The sequence below is a fragment of the Tamandua tetradactyla genome, chromosome 17 (assembly GCF_023851605.1).
Source record: "Tamandua tetradactyla isolate mTamTet1 chromosome 17, mTamTet1.pri, whole genome shotgun sequence".
In the NCBI taxonomy this organism is placed as follows: domain Eukaryota; kingdom Metazoa; phylum Chordata; class Mammalia; order Pilosa; family Myrmecophagidae; genus Tamandua; species Tamandua tetradactyla.
Window position 1 is genome coordinate 26105737 of NC_135343.1, and position 16655 is coordinate 26122391.

General features: G+C 35.9%; 1 protein-coding gene across 5 annotated transcripts in view; it reads left to right on the top strand.

Annotated features, from left to right (window-relative positions):
* Positions 1 to 15664, top strand: part of ERLEC1 (endoplasmic reticulum lectin 1) — a 47674-nt gene extending 32010 nt beyond the window's left edge. For 2 of the 5 annotated variants that reach the window (XM_077134219.1, XM_077134215.1), the window contains 7 exons: positions 832 to 993; positions 1610 to 1669; positions 7357 to 7481; positions 9877 to 9954; positions 10163 to 10238; positions 12403 to 12511; positions 14784 to 14803. In XM_077134219.1, the coding sequence (XP_076990334.1) occupies positions 832 to 993; positions 1610 to 1669; positions 7357 to 7481; positions 9877 to 9954; positions 10163 to 10238; positions 12403 to 12511; positions 14784 to 14788 (615 nt within the window). In that variant the 3' untranslated portion in view covers positions 14789 to 14803. Of the gene's footprint in view, positions 1 to 831; positions 994 to 1609; positions 1670 to 7356; positions 7482 to 9876; positions 9955 to 10162; positions 10239 to 12402; positions 12512 to 14783 lie in introns of all 5 variants that reach the window. The other 3 variants (XM_077134216.1, XM_077134218.1, XM_077134217.1) reach the window with 3 other exon arrangements.
* The last annotated feature ends 991 nt before the right edge of the window (positions 15665 to 16655 follow it).

The following is a 16655-nucleotide window of genomic DNA, read 5'->3' on the forward strand; positions in this document are numbered from 1 at the left end:
ATATTCTTAGCATTATACATAGTTCTCTTCCATTTAGTGCCGGCTTCTCTCTTTAGTTTGAAATGTCCTACCCCCACATGTTTGCTCTTAACCTCTTCCCCAAATTCACATGTGTAGGCATATATAGAGACACAGAACACATGCAAACAAGCACAAAAGTCACAAATTTACATCTATGTTTCAAGAGTTGATTAAGAATTTTCTCTCTGTGCAGTCCTCCTCGTTCAATTCCTGGCCAAAGTCTCTGAATCACCCTTTCCTCTGTGATTCTGCTGTTCCTCATACCCTCATCAGTTTGTGTCTCTTCCCTACTAATTTGCAGATTCCTCCAGGGCAGCAGCCAGGGTCTGCTGTGTTTGAATTAATAGTAACTAATATTGCCTTCAACTTAGGTTCTCTTTTCCATATTTGTTATCCTTTCTCTATATTGACCAAGTTTTCCAAAATTTGATGTAGGGGGCACAAAGTCTAACAAGTAGCAAAGTACTTAATAAGAATAATGGGAGAAAATATCTGAAATGAAAACTATCCCTGTATGTTCAGGATAGTCACCATACCCCTAACTGAGCTAACATTTGTCTAAAGCTTTTGTCTTTACTAATAGGTATCGCAAAATTCATTTTCTTAAAACACATTACAAACAAATGAGTCAATTGTAATGAATGTACTCCACTAATGCAAGGTATTAATAATAGGGGCTATTTGGAAACTCTATTTTCTGCATATTTTTCTGTAAATCTACAACTTCACTAATTTAAAAACAAAAGAGAGCAACTTTTATTTTCCTAGTGTGACACAGAAGTCCTGAAACATCTGTATGTTTAATTTTAGGAAGAGTTTCAGTCAATTAAAGAAGAGAGGTTTCCTGCAATCCACAAACCCATTTCTGTTGGCTCTCAGCCAGTGCTCACTGTTGGAACAACCCACATATCCAAATTGACAGATGATCAACTCATAAAAGAGTTCCTTAGTGGTTCTTACTGCTTTCATGGGGTAAGAAATGAATTTTCACTTTAAATAGTCATCTGACAACCTTTGCTTTTCAGTTTTTCAATGGACATTTGCAATATTGAAAAGGTTTCTGTCTGTAGCAAAATGTCTGACTCTAGAAACCTCCTGATGGTCATTTTCTCTTCTCATCTGGCTACTTGAAGGTTTATAATTTAATCTGTAGCCGTTATGTTCTCTTTACTCATTAGCTACAACTTGACCTTTAATCTGGCTGAAAATATTATAACCAAGTCATGTACAATTCTTGTCACTTGCTGAATGGACAGCGATGATTTTATGCCCTGCATTTTAGTCATGTAGCATCAAATTTAAAATTTAATTTCTATAATGATAGAATTTTGTCCCTTATAAACTACAGTGGGAAATATACTTTACAGTAGAATTTTCAGTTTTACTCATTTTACCAAGAGAATGATAGTTACTCTCTGTATTTTTCTAGTTTTTAAATTTCTTCATAATGTTTTTATTTAATTTTCATCTACACTAATGCTGTCAAATAAAAAGTATGCCTATATTTCTCTTGCTATTATGTGGAAATATTGAGGGAGGCCCCAGATCCCCTTTTTCTGTATATAACTTGATGTTTTCTCTCCTTTAGGGTGTTGGTTGGTGGAAATATGAATTCTGCTATGGCAAACATGTACATCAATACCATGAGGTATAGAATAGCATTTATATCATTCTACCACTAGATGGTAAAATGACAATTTATAAAATTTTTTGTGGGAAAAAATGGAGGGATTGTTTTATTTTTATTCTGAGATTATTTTAATCTGGAAATATTAAAGTATTTCTAAGCTTTGGAAAATATAAAACTTAATGTTGTCTAAATCAGGCCTCATAAAACTACATTGTTAATTAATTACTCAGTTTCATGCATTACTGGGGTGAAATTTACCTCTTTAGCTTTGGTCAAGAATTCATCTTCAAATTAAGAAAATAAATGATAGGATAGTACATTATCCTAGATATATACATATCCTAACTAGACATAGTAAAATAGGATGAATACAGCAAGTTTTTCAGCTAAAAGAAGGTGCCATGTCATCTAAGCTTAAAATAACATAACTTTTAAGATTATACACTTTTAGTTTGCAAGCTGCTAGAATGCAATATACCAGAACTGGAATGGCTTTTTGAAAGGGGGAATTTATTAACTTACCAGTTTACAGTTCTAAGACTATAAAAATGTCCAAAGTAAGGCATCCAGGGAACAATACCTTAATTCAAGGAAAGTTGATGGGTCAGGAACACCTCTGTCAGCTGGGAAGTCATGTGGCTGGCATCTGCTGGTCCCTTGCTTCTAGGCTCTGTTGTTTTCAGCCTCTGTTCGTTTGGGAGTCCTCGCTTTGCTTCTGTCTTGGCTCACTCCAGGTTCTGGCTTGCTTAACATCTCATGGCAACGTTTGCTGGGCTCCAAGCATCCCCAGACATCTGTGACTCTGTTCTCCAAGTGTCAGTATCTGTGTCAACTCTGCTCTGAAGTTTCTGTCAGCTCTGCTGTTTCTGTCATTTCTGTCACTTCACTTGTTTCTGAATCTCTCTAAGATGTTTCCTCTTTTAAAGAATTCCGATAAACTAATCAAGACCAACCTAGAATGGGTGTAGTCTCATCTCCATCTAATCAAAAGGTGCCACCTACAATTGGCGTGTTACAGCTTTGTGGAGATAATCTCATCAGAATCTTCCAGCCTATAGTATTGAATCAGGATTAAAAGAAACAGCTGTTCCCACAAGATTGGATCAGGATTGAAACATGGCTTTTCTGGGGTACATAATACTTTCACACCGGCACATTCCACCTTCTGGACTCCAAAAAAGACATGTTTTTTCCACTTGCACAATACTTTCACTCCATTGCAATATCACAAAGCCTTAAAGCATTTCAGTAACATTACAAATACCATACAAAGTTAAAACCAGTACAAAATCTAATCCAAGTCTGTTATAGGCATAGTCTTTTCTAAGGCAAAAAATTCTCCTCTGGCTCTGAAGCTTATAGCAAGTTGTCTGCTGCCAATAAATAGAGGAGGGGCAGTCATAGGACACATATTCCCATTACCATAGGGAGAAATTGAAAGGTAAATGGATCATTGGACCTTATAGTCCAAAAACCTGCAGGTCAAACTCCATTGGATTTCAAAGTCTGAGAGTCATTTGTCCTTGGGGCTTTAGAAAGTGTCAGTCCCACTCTTTCCAAGGGCCTACACAGCGCCCTGGCCCTATCCAAGTACAACCTTGGGGGACACTGTAGTGACCACCTTTTTCTTGGCTCAACTCTCTCCAAACATCAGGGCCACACCTGGGCTCTCTGCCATCTCCAGGGCACACACTCAACCCCTCCAGAACAATTGGGGTAGCAGCCAGGCTTTCCCCAATCCCCAAGGAATGTGCTCCACACTCTCTGAAGCCTGAGGCAGTACAGCTGTTCCTAAGCAACGAGGTGGAAGGCCCACCCTCTGCCTTTGGGTCAAATTTACCCTCTCTGAGTACTTGGGCTCTACTGGCCCAAGATTTCTTTTTTTTTTTTTTTTTCTTTTACATGGGCAGGCACTGGGAATCGAACCCAGGTCCTCTGGCATCGCAGGCAAGCATTCCTGCCTGCTGAGCCACCGTGGCCCGCCCTGGCCCAAGGTTTCTTGACTTTAGACCTTAGCTTCCATGGTTCTGCCTTTAATGTTATTTTTCCTCCAATTTGTCCCTTTTAGTCCAGACTAGCAGTGGTTCTGTTTATATAGATCCCACAACACTCTTATTGGTTTTCTATGCAACATGCTGGGATCATGCCCATTAGACAAAAAGACTTTCCACAGATCCTTCCTGAATAACTCCATGTCTAATCCTGGCTTTTCCCGAAATGCTGACTGCTTCCATGTTTGGTTAAATCCTCATGTGGGGCACTATTCTCTGGGGTGTCCCTTTCTGGAAGCCCAGAGTTTTTCAGACCATCAATTTCAGGTTTCTTTGTACCTGGGAGTTCACTTCTCAGCTTATTTCTTTCCTGCCATATTTCACTATAAGCTATAAGAAGAAACCAGGCCATACTTTCCACATTTAATTTGGAAATCTCTTCTGCTAAATATCTAAGTTCTTGGCTTTTAAAATCTGCCTTCCATCCAAAGCCAGTCAATTTTGCCAGATTGTTTGTCACTTTAAAACAAGGATCACCCTCTTTCCAGTTTGCAATAACATGTGCATCATTTCTAAGACCTTATCAGAAATATCTTTAGAGTCCACATTTCTACCAACAGTCTCTTCAAAGCATTCTTGGCCTTCTCTATCAAGCTCCTTAACTCTTCCAGAATTTTCTTATCCATTTAAAAAGCCATTCCAACATGTTTGGTATTTGCAAACCACAGCACCCCACTTCTCTAGTACCAAAATCTGTTCTAGTTAGTAAGCTGCCAGGTTACAATATACCAGAACCGGAACAGCTTTTTAAAAAAGGGAACTTATTAAGTTACAGGTTTACAGTTCTAAGCCTATAAAACTGTCCAAAATAAGGCATTCAGGGAACAATACTTTAATTCAAGAAAGGTTGATGGATAAGGAACACCTCTGTCAGCTGAGTCATCATGTGACTGGCATCTGCTGGTCCCTTGCTCCTGGGCTCCACTGCTGTTCCTGTGGGGGTCCTCACTTTTCTTCTCCAGGGTTGACCTATATCTCTTGGATTCCCTTGGCTCACTCCAGGTTCTGGCTTGCTTAACATCTCATGGCAACATTTGCTGGGCTCCAAGTATCTCCAGACATCTGTGACTCTGTTCTCCAAGTGTCAGCATCTGTGTCAGTTCTGCTCTGAAGTTTCTGTCAGCTCTGCCATTTCTGTCATTTCTGTTGCGTCTGTTGTTTCTGACTCTCTCCAAAATGTTTCCTCTTTTTAAGAATTCCAGTAAACTAATCAAGACCCACCTGGAATGGGTGTAGATATAGCTCCATCTAATAAATAGGTGACATCCATAATTGGGCATGTCACACTTCATGTAGATAATCTCATCAGAATCTTCCAGCCTACAGTATTGAATTAGGATTAAAAGAAACGGCTGCTCCCATATCAGGGTTAAAACTTGGCTTTTCTGGGGTACATAATACTTTCAAACCAGCACACACATTGACTTTTTGTTCTTTTATTTATAATTTTATAAATCAGCATATTCCCCCTACTTGAATCAAGCTGCTGCAATTCTGAAATTCAAGCCTTAATGATTTTTTTCATAGTTTTACTTTGATAAAGTAAACTGCTTAACATTGCAAACAATAAATATTACTTGGCTGATATAAAAGGCTCTTCTCATTCCCTAAAAGAAATAATAGTCATTAGTAAATACTGTATTCATCCTCTCAAGAGAGCTGAGTTGATGTTAAATGCCAAGATGGATCATACCAGGAAAGCGCATCAACTTAATTTATACATTTAAATCATACCAAATATATGCAGCATCTATAAACAAAGTACTGTTTCCATTTATCCTTTCTGTCTTGCAAGTGTTTTATTTATTTTTAATAACATTTGCTAGTTTAATACGGAAAAAGGATAAAGTACCATCTACCCATCTAACACCCACTGACTTTTTTTTTTTAATTGAAAGAATACATGCCAGAAATTTAAAATGAAAAGTAAAAATTCCTCTTCTCCACCATTGACCCATTTCCCCCAAAAGTAATTATGTTAACGTTTGCTTAGTAAAACATCCACAAGAAAATAAATGCATATATATAAATGTTGATATAACCTTTTTATTTATAAGAAGGGATCACAGTAAGCACACTACTCTACACTTGTTCATTTCACTTAGGATCTTGGAAATCTTTTCATGCCAGCAACAGCCAGCCTCATTCCCTTTGGCAAGTACAGGGGATGTATATGCCCACTTTGTATTTAAACAGATGTCTATTGATGGATCTTTAAATTGTTTCTGATTTTTGCAGTTATAGACAATGTTGTAGCAAACATGTTTAAATTGTTTTATTGGTGTACTTTTATGAGTAATTCATATGATATATTTCTAGCAATGTAACAGGTCAAATAAATGCATACTAGAAAATTGCCTTCCAAAGTTGGTAATTTGTACTCTCATTAGCAATGGCTGTTTTACATATGCTTGCCAGCAGTTGCTTTTATCAGTCTTATTTTTGCTGAAGTCATATAACCTAGAATCTTTTCGAGAAATTCGGCTAGGGTCTTTGGGAGATATAAAATAATAAAAGTTATCGGGCTTACTCTGTCAGGCACTGTTAGAAGTACATTACACATTTAAACTCATTTAATCCCAACAACCCTAAGAGGTGAATATTGTTGCTCTGAGATGAGGAAACAGAAACAAAGGTTCAGTAACTTGCCTAAAATCACATAGGTTGTAAATGGTGAAACTAGAGCTCAAACCCAGGCAGTCTTGCTCCATAATCCAACCTTCTAAATACTTCATTCTGCTGCTTTCATCCCTGTCTATTTGGGAATTTAAAGTCTGTTTGCTGAAAGAATGTTTCTATTCTCCATTTCTATTGCCTCCATGAGACAATAAGCTTCACTAGAGCAGTGTCTATGCCTGTTTCATTTGCTATTCTAAGGGTTTTTTTAACTCTACTAATCAGATGTATATTAGTGCCAGCATGATACCTGGCATAAAATATAAAGGGATGAAAGAAGAAAGGACCTAGTAATACATATATAAGATAGTATATAGTTGGTATTCAAAAAATAACGAGTTAGTACTTATAGCAGAAGAGCTCAGTGTTAACTGGAATTCATAAGAGATAGGTAGAATGAGAACATAAGTTTCTGAATAGTCTTTAACTAGAAATAAGGGTGGTGTCAAAGTGTAGTGTGAAAACCAGTGTAACTTGAAGGTTTGCATTTGAAAGAGTAAAAGTAGGATGAAGATAGGTTCAGGGTAAGAGTTAAGCCAAAAGATTTAATGAAGAATTATAGTAGTATATGATTGTAATATCTAGGTATGAAAAATTAAACTCTTAGGTGGGGCCAGGGGAATTAGTAAGGGGCTGGCAATGGAAATGTAGAGAAAGAATCTGAAGCCAAGACTATCTGTAGGAAAAAAATTGGCAAGGCTGATAGATGTAGGAGAGGAAAGAGTCAGAAGAATAAAAAGTGGCTCTATATCTAGAACTAGCCTGATTAGAAAGTTTACCGAATAAACATTCACCAAAACAAGGAATAAAATGAGCTCAAGTTTCTACTCATTGAGTATGACTGACATCATTACATCTATATGTATCAGTGTGCAGTGAAGATAAGGACTCAACTTATAGGAGGGTTGGGTCATCAGCATAAATGTCTCCTCGATGCCGTGAACCATGTATTACCACAAATATTTTTTCATACATTAGGACAAGGAGAGTGGGAAAACTTCTGTGGTTGTGGGGACATGGAACCAAGAAGAACATATTGAATGGGCTAAGAAGAATACTGCTAGAGCCTATCATCTTCAAGACGATGGTACCCAGACAGTCAGGTAAAGATGAACTTTATTTGCCTTTGAATCTGATTAGTAAAATTAACTCAGAATGTTTAAAAACACAAAAGTTTTAAACAGTTAAGTAAAATCTCGGGTCCAGTCTCTCTTTTTTTTAATTGTAAAATATAGCATACCCCCCCCCCCAAAAAAAAGAAAAAAGAATAATTTTCAAAGTACATTTTAACAAGTAGTTACAGAACAGATTTCAAAGTTTGGTATAGGTTACTGTTCTACATTTTCAGGTTTTCCTTCTAGCCACTCCAAAACACTAGAAATAAAAAATTATCAAATATAGTGATTCAGCAGTTAGACTCATTTGTTAAATCCTATCATTCTGTTATAGCTCCTCTTCCTCCCAATCTATTGAAAGGGGTGTCAACAGTATAGGATAGGGGGATGGAATTAGTTGATGTTCTTAGAGATGCTGGCCCTTCAGGATTTCAGGACTTATCTGGCCGAGGAGCCCTATGGAGATTATGGGTTTCTGGCAAGTAGACTTAGTGCCTGAAACTTTTGTAGAGTCTCAGTTAGAGCCCTAAGTATTCTTTAGGGTTAACAGGAATGATGCTGGTTGGGGTGTGGCAAACCATGGCAATTAGCAGTATCTAGCTGAAGCTTGCATAAAAGTAACCTCCAAAAAAGCCTCTTCACTCTATTTGAACTCTTTCAGCCAGTAATACCTTGTTATGTTACATTTCTTTTCCCCTTTTGGTTCAGAAGGCGTTGTTGATTCTGTGGAGCTTATCCATTATTCCATGGATAATCCATGGGCTTATCCACGAGAGGCATGTCCCACTTGTCAGAGAGACTTTTACCCCAAATGTCATGTCCCATGTAGGGGTGAGGGTGTTTTCCTTGCAGAGTTAGGCCTAGACAGGCCATATCAGAGCAATAAAAGTTTTCCTTCAGGACCAGTCTTTACAGAGGACATCTTTTAGGTTAGTTTTCTTTTCTTGTGGAAGCAACACAGTGTAATTATTAAGAGTCTCTGGAGTCAGACTACCTGGATTCAGATGCTGGCTCTTCACTTACTACCTTGGGCAAGTTACATAATTTTCTTTAAATCTCACTTTTCTTGTCTAAGAAAAGAAAAGGTATTTTCTTAGGTATTTGCCTCCTAAGATTGTTGTTGTGGACATTTATATACATGAAGTAATTCATATAAAGCATAGTGTCTGACAATAGCATGCAATCAACTTTGCTGCCTCTATAATGGTGCTGCTAATGAGAGTGGTGATGATGGTCATACCAATGATTGTGCAATTCCAGTTATTAGATCTGAGACTGTTAAAAAGCACATTCCTCTTTTGTGCGTAATCTTTTCTTCTTTAAGGTACTTGATTCTTTAAAAATACTCTAGCGTGTCCCTTTGTCACATGACCTTTGTGAGTTAATGGTTAGAAATAGTTGAACGTAACAATGATCTTTCAAAAAACTGCCTCACATCTCTTGGGCTATATAAGTATATTTGTTATAACAGATGTAAATTAATCTATCGGTTCCCAAGAATAGCTAAGTTTTAGCCTCATCATAGTCTGTTGTCCAATGACATTTAAAATTATTCATTTTTTTTTTCCTTCTCAGGTGTTAACTTTGTCTTTCCTAGTATAAATGGTATTCAGAAACTCTGGTTTCAGAATGTGCTGGCTTTTCTGGCTAAACAAAGTCAAAATTAGCAAAATTAAGAGATAGACATTTAAGTAGTATAATATACTAAACAGATTGATTTTTCTTATGCTCATGTATGTTTCATGTGAAAATAGCTTTGGTGTCATGTGCCACAAATATTAAAGCGTAGGTGTGTGAGACTAGCAAAATCAAAGCTTTTTATTGAATCCTCTTCATTTGAAATTTATAGCTTGGCCTGACTTTAACTTTTGTACTACCTACAGGATGTATTTTAACAGGAGTGACTGAATGGAGAGTAGAAGATCAGAAAACTTTGCTCCACAAAGCAAACAATATACAGGGGATGGAAAAATGGTTAACTTTGAAAGAACAACTTTTTAAAAGCAATCTAATCATAACTATTTGTATACAAATAAATAATATGCAAGTCAAAGGTCATTACTATTAATTAACCAGTGGGAAGTATCTCCAGTTTATATTCTCTGTATAAAATATGAGACTTCCTCTGTAGCTTATCCCTAAAAAATGTATTTTTAAAGTTTTTTTTTGCATGGGCAGGCACCAGGAATCAAACCCGGGTCTCTGGCATGACAGGCGAGAACTCTGCTAAGGCATGGTGTCCCACCCTTAAAGAATATTTTTAGCCAAATTTTTTTACTAGCGCAAAACTGATCCCTTTACCCATCTTCTAACTTTTCCTCTTATATTATTCTAAATTAGTAAGGCTTTAGCTTAATAAAGTTTGTGTGTTTCTCTGATTCAGGATGGTGTCACATTTTTATGGGAATGGAGATATTTGTGATATAACTGACAAACCAAGACAGGTGACTGTAAAACTAAAGTAAGTTGGACTACCAATTCATTCTTTATGCCTTTCTCCTTAAACTTCTCTCTATGGAAAAAAATAAATATAAAATATAATTATGATTTTAATCATTATTAAATTATACAGAGTCCACTTCATTGGTATTTTTATTGCTTAAGAAAAAGGTATTAAAAATTATCTTATTGTATGAATTGGCAGTACCTTAAAGTACTTTCTGTTGTAGGTGTAAAGAATCAGATTCTCCTCATGCTGTTACTGTATATATGCTAGAGCCTCATTCATGTCAGTATATTCTTGGGGTAAGTAAAAATATAATAATCAGGAATTCAGTTTTGAGCCATGTTTTAATTTCTAGCATTAAATCTAGAAAGGCCCCTTAGAAGTTTCTAAGAGTTATTATAGCCCCATATCACTTCTGTTAAAGGCTAACATCTTATTTAATTGAGGTATGATTTACCTAAAATAAAATGCACAGGTCTTAAGTGTTCAGTTTGATGAGTTTTGATCATTGTATACCCCCAGGTAACTATCATCCAAAACAAAGTATCTATCATTGCAGAAAGTTCTCTCATACTCCATTCTAGTCAATGTCTCCTCCTGTCAAAGTCATCTATTTTCTGATTTCTGACACCAGAGATTAATTTTGCCTCTTTTGGAATTCCATATGAATACAGTAATAGAATTTTTTTGTGTATCTGGCCTGTCTGGCTCAAAAACTCAGCTATGAGTTTTTGAGACTCAGCCATGTTGTTGGATGTATTATTAATTTATCTTTTCATTTTTTTCTTTGCTGGGTAGTATTCTTTTGTGTAAATATTAACATATTTTTCCATTTTTCTGTATATAGTTTTTAGTTATTATGCATAAGACTAGTGTGAGCATTTAAAAGTCTAATTGTGGTCATATGTTTTTATTTCTCTTGGGTAAATACTTAGGAGTAGAATTGCAGAGTCATAGATTAGATGTATGTTTAACTTTACAAGAAATTGCCCAACAGTTCTTCAGTGTAGCTGTATCATTTTATACTCTTACCAGAAATGTGTGAGTCCAGTTGCTCCACATCCTTATCAACATTTGGTAATTTTTGGTCTTTCTTATTGTAGCCAGATTAGTGGTTTTAAATTGCATTTCCCTTTTAATCATGACCACCTTTTCATGTGGTTATTTTCAGTCAGAGATCTTTTGTGAAGTATCTAGCCAAGTCTTTTACTCATTTTTTAAATTGAGTTGATTATCTTCCTTTGTTTATTTGTAGTTTAAATATATTCTGGGTATGAGTTCTTTGTCTTTGTACTGTACATATTTTTTTCCAATCTGTTTCTTGCCTATTTTTTTTCTTCTTGTCTTTTATTGGGGAAAAAAATTGTTTTTAATTTTGATCAAATTCAGTTGATCCATTTTTCCCATTCTATGGCTACTGCTTTTTGTGCCTTAAGAAATTTTTGCTGCCCCAAAAAGGCAAGAAGATTTCTCCTATTTTCTTCTAGAATATTTATAATCCTACCTTTGGTTATGTTATGCCTTAATGTGATTTTATTTGTATTTATCCTGCTTGTGATTCACTGAGCTTCTTGGATTTGTGTGTTGATATCATTCATCAGTTTTGGAAAATGCTTGGCCATTATCTCAAAGATTTCTCCTGTATGGTTCTTTTGTTCTTTTCTTAAACATATTTTAATTCAAACTTGGCCCAAACTCTTTCTCCCCCTGCCGCCACTCTTTTTTTTCTGTTTCTATTTGGAACATTTCCGTTGATCTCTTTTCAAGTTCACTGATTCTTTCCTGTGCTGTGTCTAGTCCAGCCCATCAAGCTAATTCTTCATTTCTGATACATTTTTCTTTTCTAACATTTTCATTTGATTCCTTTTTTTATGGTTTCCTTTTCTTTGCTAAATTTCCCATCTTTTCAGACATTAGCTACCTTTTCCACTAATTCCTTCATCATATTTGTTATAATTCTGTTTACATGTGATCATTTCAACATCTGACCCATCCTTGGGTCTGCTTCTGTTGGTTGTTTCTTTGCTTAGCTATAGATCACTTTTTCTTCATTCTTTGCATATCTCATAATTTTTATTATATATTAGATATTTTGTAAAAGAACAAGAAAGACAAAAATAAATAATACTTACCTCCAGAAAAAGGCATGACCTTTCTATCAAGCTGGTAGTGGGATGAGTCAACTTAATCTGTAGTTAAGCTCACCCAGGAGTTTATTTCAGCTTTGGTTAAATTCAGTTCACCATCGATTTCAAATATTTTGAGGATGGGATCTGGGCTTTCCATTCAAAAGGGCTAAGGATCTAAGATTCTAACATTTTCTTTAAGCCCAGCCACCAGCTTTCTAAACTATTGTCTGTGTTTATAGCCCATCTGCTTGCTTTTGAGTACCTGGGGAATTTTTTCAGTTCCCAGCTTTCTGTGCCCCAGGAATTCTCTCTCTACCCTGTATCCATCTTTCAGAATGCCTCTGCACTGTACTCAGTGAAGGTCCATAGAACCCTGGGAATTTCTCTCAGACTTCCTCCTGCAACTCCAACCTTCAGTGGCCACCAGCTTTTCCTTGTACTCAGTAAGTCCAAGAGTGCTTCACTGGAATTTCACTGAGCTGTTTTGCCCCTTCTTAGACATTGGCAGCTGCTTCCTTACTGTCTTAGTTTGCCAAGGCTTTCAGAATGCAGCATGCCAGAGATGGATCAGTTTTGTTTTTTTTTTTTTTTTTTTGCATGGGCAGGAATCGAACCCAGGTCTCTAGCGTGGCAGGTGAGAATTCTGCCACTGGGCCACCGTCACACTGCCCTGGATCAGCTTTTAAAATGGGGATTTATTTAGTTAAAAATTTATAGTTCTTCAGAGAAAAGGCAGCTAGCTTTCATCTGAGTCTCTCTGTCATATGGGAAGACACAGAGTGACATCTGTTGGCCTTCTCTCTTGGCTTCCTGGCTCCAGTGGCTTTCCTTGGGGCAATTCCTTTCTGCATCTCTAAATATCTGGGCTGAGCTGTGAGTGCTGAGATGAGGTATGCTGAGCTGCTGAGCTCTCTTCTGAACTCTCTCTTTTAAGCCTCCAGCTAATTAAATTAAACTTCATTCATTGTGGAGGGCACTCGCCTTAGCTGACTGCAAATAGAATCAGCCACAGGTGAATTTCACATACTGATGATTTAAGTCCACAGAAACAGAACAATGGGGCATCATCACCTAGCCAAGTTGATACCTGAAGTTAACCACCACACTTACCCTCAGTGAAGGAGTATTTGGAGACTTGAATACTGTGGCTGGGGCTCTTAGGGATTCCATATCATCACACCAGCCAGGTTTTACAAATTCCACTGATTTCTCTTCATCCCTGTGTGTGCAGATTCTTCCTTTCCCCCTGCTCCTTAAGCAGCCATAGATCTCTTTGTAAACTTCAGATCATTTAGGTTTCTTTGCACTGTCTTCTCTCTGGAAGGTTAAAGAAAAGAAGAACAAATTAATTTTGTAGCTTATCCAGTTTGTTCTTGTGTTAGAATAAGAGCAATTTGTGACTTTTTACATCCTAACCAGAAGTGGAAACCAAATCCTGGAATTTTTAATACTCAAAATTGGAAAAGCTTTCTAAAATGTTATTTTCTTCTCTTTGAAAGTAACTTTAAAAAATCCTAGATATTTAAGTTCTTTGCCCAGTTCTGCTCAGAGTATGTGGATAAGCTTCCAACTTCTAAGTCTTCAGGCATGGGACCAGAAATGAAAAATTATTACCATCCAGAAATGAAAGATTATTCATTTTCTTTACCCACACACTCTTTGACCTTCAGTTGTTACTAATAGATAGTTGGAATATAACACTTTTATTCATTTAGATCCAATATCAAAAACAAAATAGGAAAATGCTACTTCCCTAAGAAAAGGTTAATAAATTGTTTTCCCAAGTTATGCATCAAGAAACTCAAGGACATATTATTGCTTAAAAAATTGCAGTATGGGATAGCAGGTTTCTTAGACCATTAGAAATAATAAATAATGTGTTTATCATACACCTCCTCCCCACCCCCTTCCCATCATCCTGAGTGAGAACTTCAATACTGCAGCTACCTCAAGACTCGAGTCTAACTGTTTGGGATGTTAAGTAGCAGAAAGTGAGTGCACTGAATGCAAATTGCCAGTGTGACTTCCAGCCTAGTCACTTACTAGAACTATGACTCTGGGCAAGTTTTTAATTTCTCTGTGCCTCAAATTCTTCATTTGTAAACTGGAATTAAAGTAGTACTTGCCTTATAAATTTATTGGAAGATTAAATAAAATAATACTTAAAAAAAACAATACAGACCATCAATGATTGTTAATTACTATTATTATAAAGTAATTGAAAAGTCCACTGTAATTCTCTTTTAAATCTGTATTTACTATTAAGGAAGTATTACTTAATGATAAGTGAAGTTGTAATATTTTCTAACAAAGTAAACTGGAAAAAAGGATCATCATCCAGAAAATTAAGATTATATTTATCTTGGCCTTTTATTTAAATTGTACATACTACAGATTGTTTTGCCATAATTGCCTATTTTTGTTGTTTAAGCCCCTGCTATCTATTCCTCTCTTGTTCCCGCCCTCTTCTCTTCTCTCTTAGTGCTTTTACTTTAGGGATAAAAATATCTTCTCCACCTAACTGATATTTTATATGAATTACTAAAAACTTGTTTTTTTAATCTCAATTTGTAGAAATAACATTGGGTAGTTTGTTCAAAACAAGGACTTGTATACATTTAACAGATGTCTGTATGTCGATTCATTCACCAGAATAATACTGAATAAAGAAAGTATTCAATTTGGCAATTTTTTAATACTTTTGTTATTCTTTAGGTTGAATCTCCAGTGATCTGTAAAATCTTAGATACAGCAGATGAAAATGGACTTCTTTCTCTCCCCAGCTAAAGAGTAATAAAGTTGGGGAAGGAAAACATCATTGAAAGTCATGATGATTTCTATCTTCTGTGACCATTTGTCTCATTATAGAACTCTCAGCCATTGAACCTCATCTAAAGGATTGTATAAAAGGACTCTCAACCACTTTGTGAATATGTATGTGTATATAAGAGGTTATTGATAAACTTTTAAGGCGGGTATTTGTCTCACTTTTTTCATTTTTGTTGTATCTTATGAAATGATTGTGCGTGTATTTTCTTGTTTGGGTTATGTGATTCCAAAATAAATCTCATCCAGATAATTTTAAGTCTGATCAAATCAAATGTCATAATGGTTGTACGTACTAGAAGTTTCTAAATAACAGGCTTATTATGTAAATTGTAGTATATATAACTACTTAATAAAAATAATGAAAGATAGAAATTAATGGGGGGTTATTTAAATGAAAGAACAAGTAAAACATGTAAACTCTAAGCTTGATATCCTTTGAACAAATATTTTATTTATTACCTGCTCTCTACCAGGCATTAAAACTAGAAATCGGACTTTTTGTAAGAATATGCTTTTCTATCAGAACTTTTGTCTATTCTTTCTCCATGCTATTGAGTGTGTTTTCCCCCACAGTGTATATCTGGTGTAAGCAGTCAGCGATTCTTCTCTCTTGACTTGAAATAGTTTACTCTAACAAAATACACTGTACTGGCTATCCATTGTACTTTCCCACTGTATGCTACAGATTTTAATTCTGGGCAGTTTTATAACTCCTTACCGCACAATATTTATTTTAAAAGTGAATAAAATGTTCACAAGCAGTGTTGTCATGTAGTCAGTGGCACATAATTCACTCCCTTTATTTTCTTCATTATCCTGTTGCACATGTTTTGGACATACATATCTGAACAAGGGCAGGGAAGTGGCCATAAAATAATTTGTGTTCTCCTTTTCAGTGGTTCTGGCCAAATATATTGTAGATTAAGAAGAAGTGAATACAATTGACCAATGGAAGTTATTTGTGGATTTTAGTAGGAAGCAGGATGTTTACAAAAGAGCGTACACTGAATTCAGACCAAGATCCAGAACTTCTCTTTTAACTTACTAGCTTTGTGATTATCTGAGTCTCTTTTCCTCTTTTGTAAACTAAGAGAGTACTTATGACTTCATAAGGTGGTCGTATCAATTCAATAATTACTATATGTAAAAATCCTAGCCCCAGCACTTGACTTTGGGTTTCCAATAAGTATTAAGTATTAGTTCATTTCTCAGAATTGCCCAACTCTATTGGAATACTTTAGTAAGAAAGATTCTTGAAAATAGAAGAGTCATACAATTATTTCGAAGAAAAAGTGAAAAATAATAGAGTCAGCTTTCTCTCTTGACTAACATAGCTTCAGTTTCTTTGAGGATAGTGGATAGGCCAGACTTCTTCATCTCCCTTCTAAATCTTAGGTCCCCAGTCAGTGGACCATGAAGTCTCATTTGATCTCCAAATTGTTCGCCACCACCTTCATCATAGTCATCCTTCTATATAAGTAGCTGACTTCTTAATAGGGATGGGAAAGAACTCAGCTACAATATTCCTAATACACTTTTAGAAATATTTCTCCCAAACTTATTAAATGAGACTCTTTGAGATGGAGCTGAAGAACCTGTATTTTAAATAAACTCCCCAAATGATTCTCTTTATGTGAAATACGTTCTCCAGTGATAGAGAATCACTGACTTAGGAAATTCACTTTCAACAGTCTCACACATACTAACCAACATGTGTCCAGATTAGAATTTCAGGGAAATAACTAGTCATTGATCTTT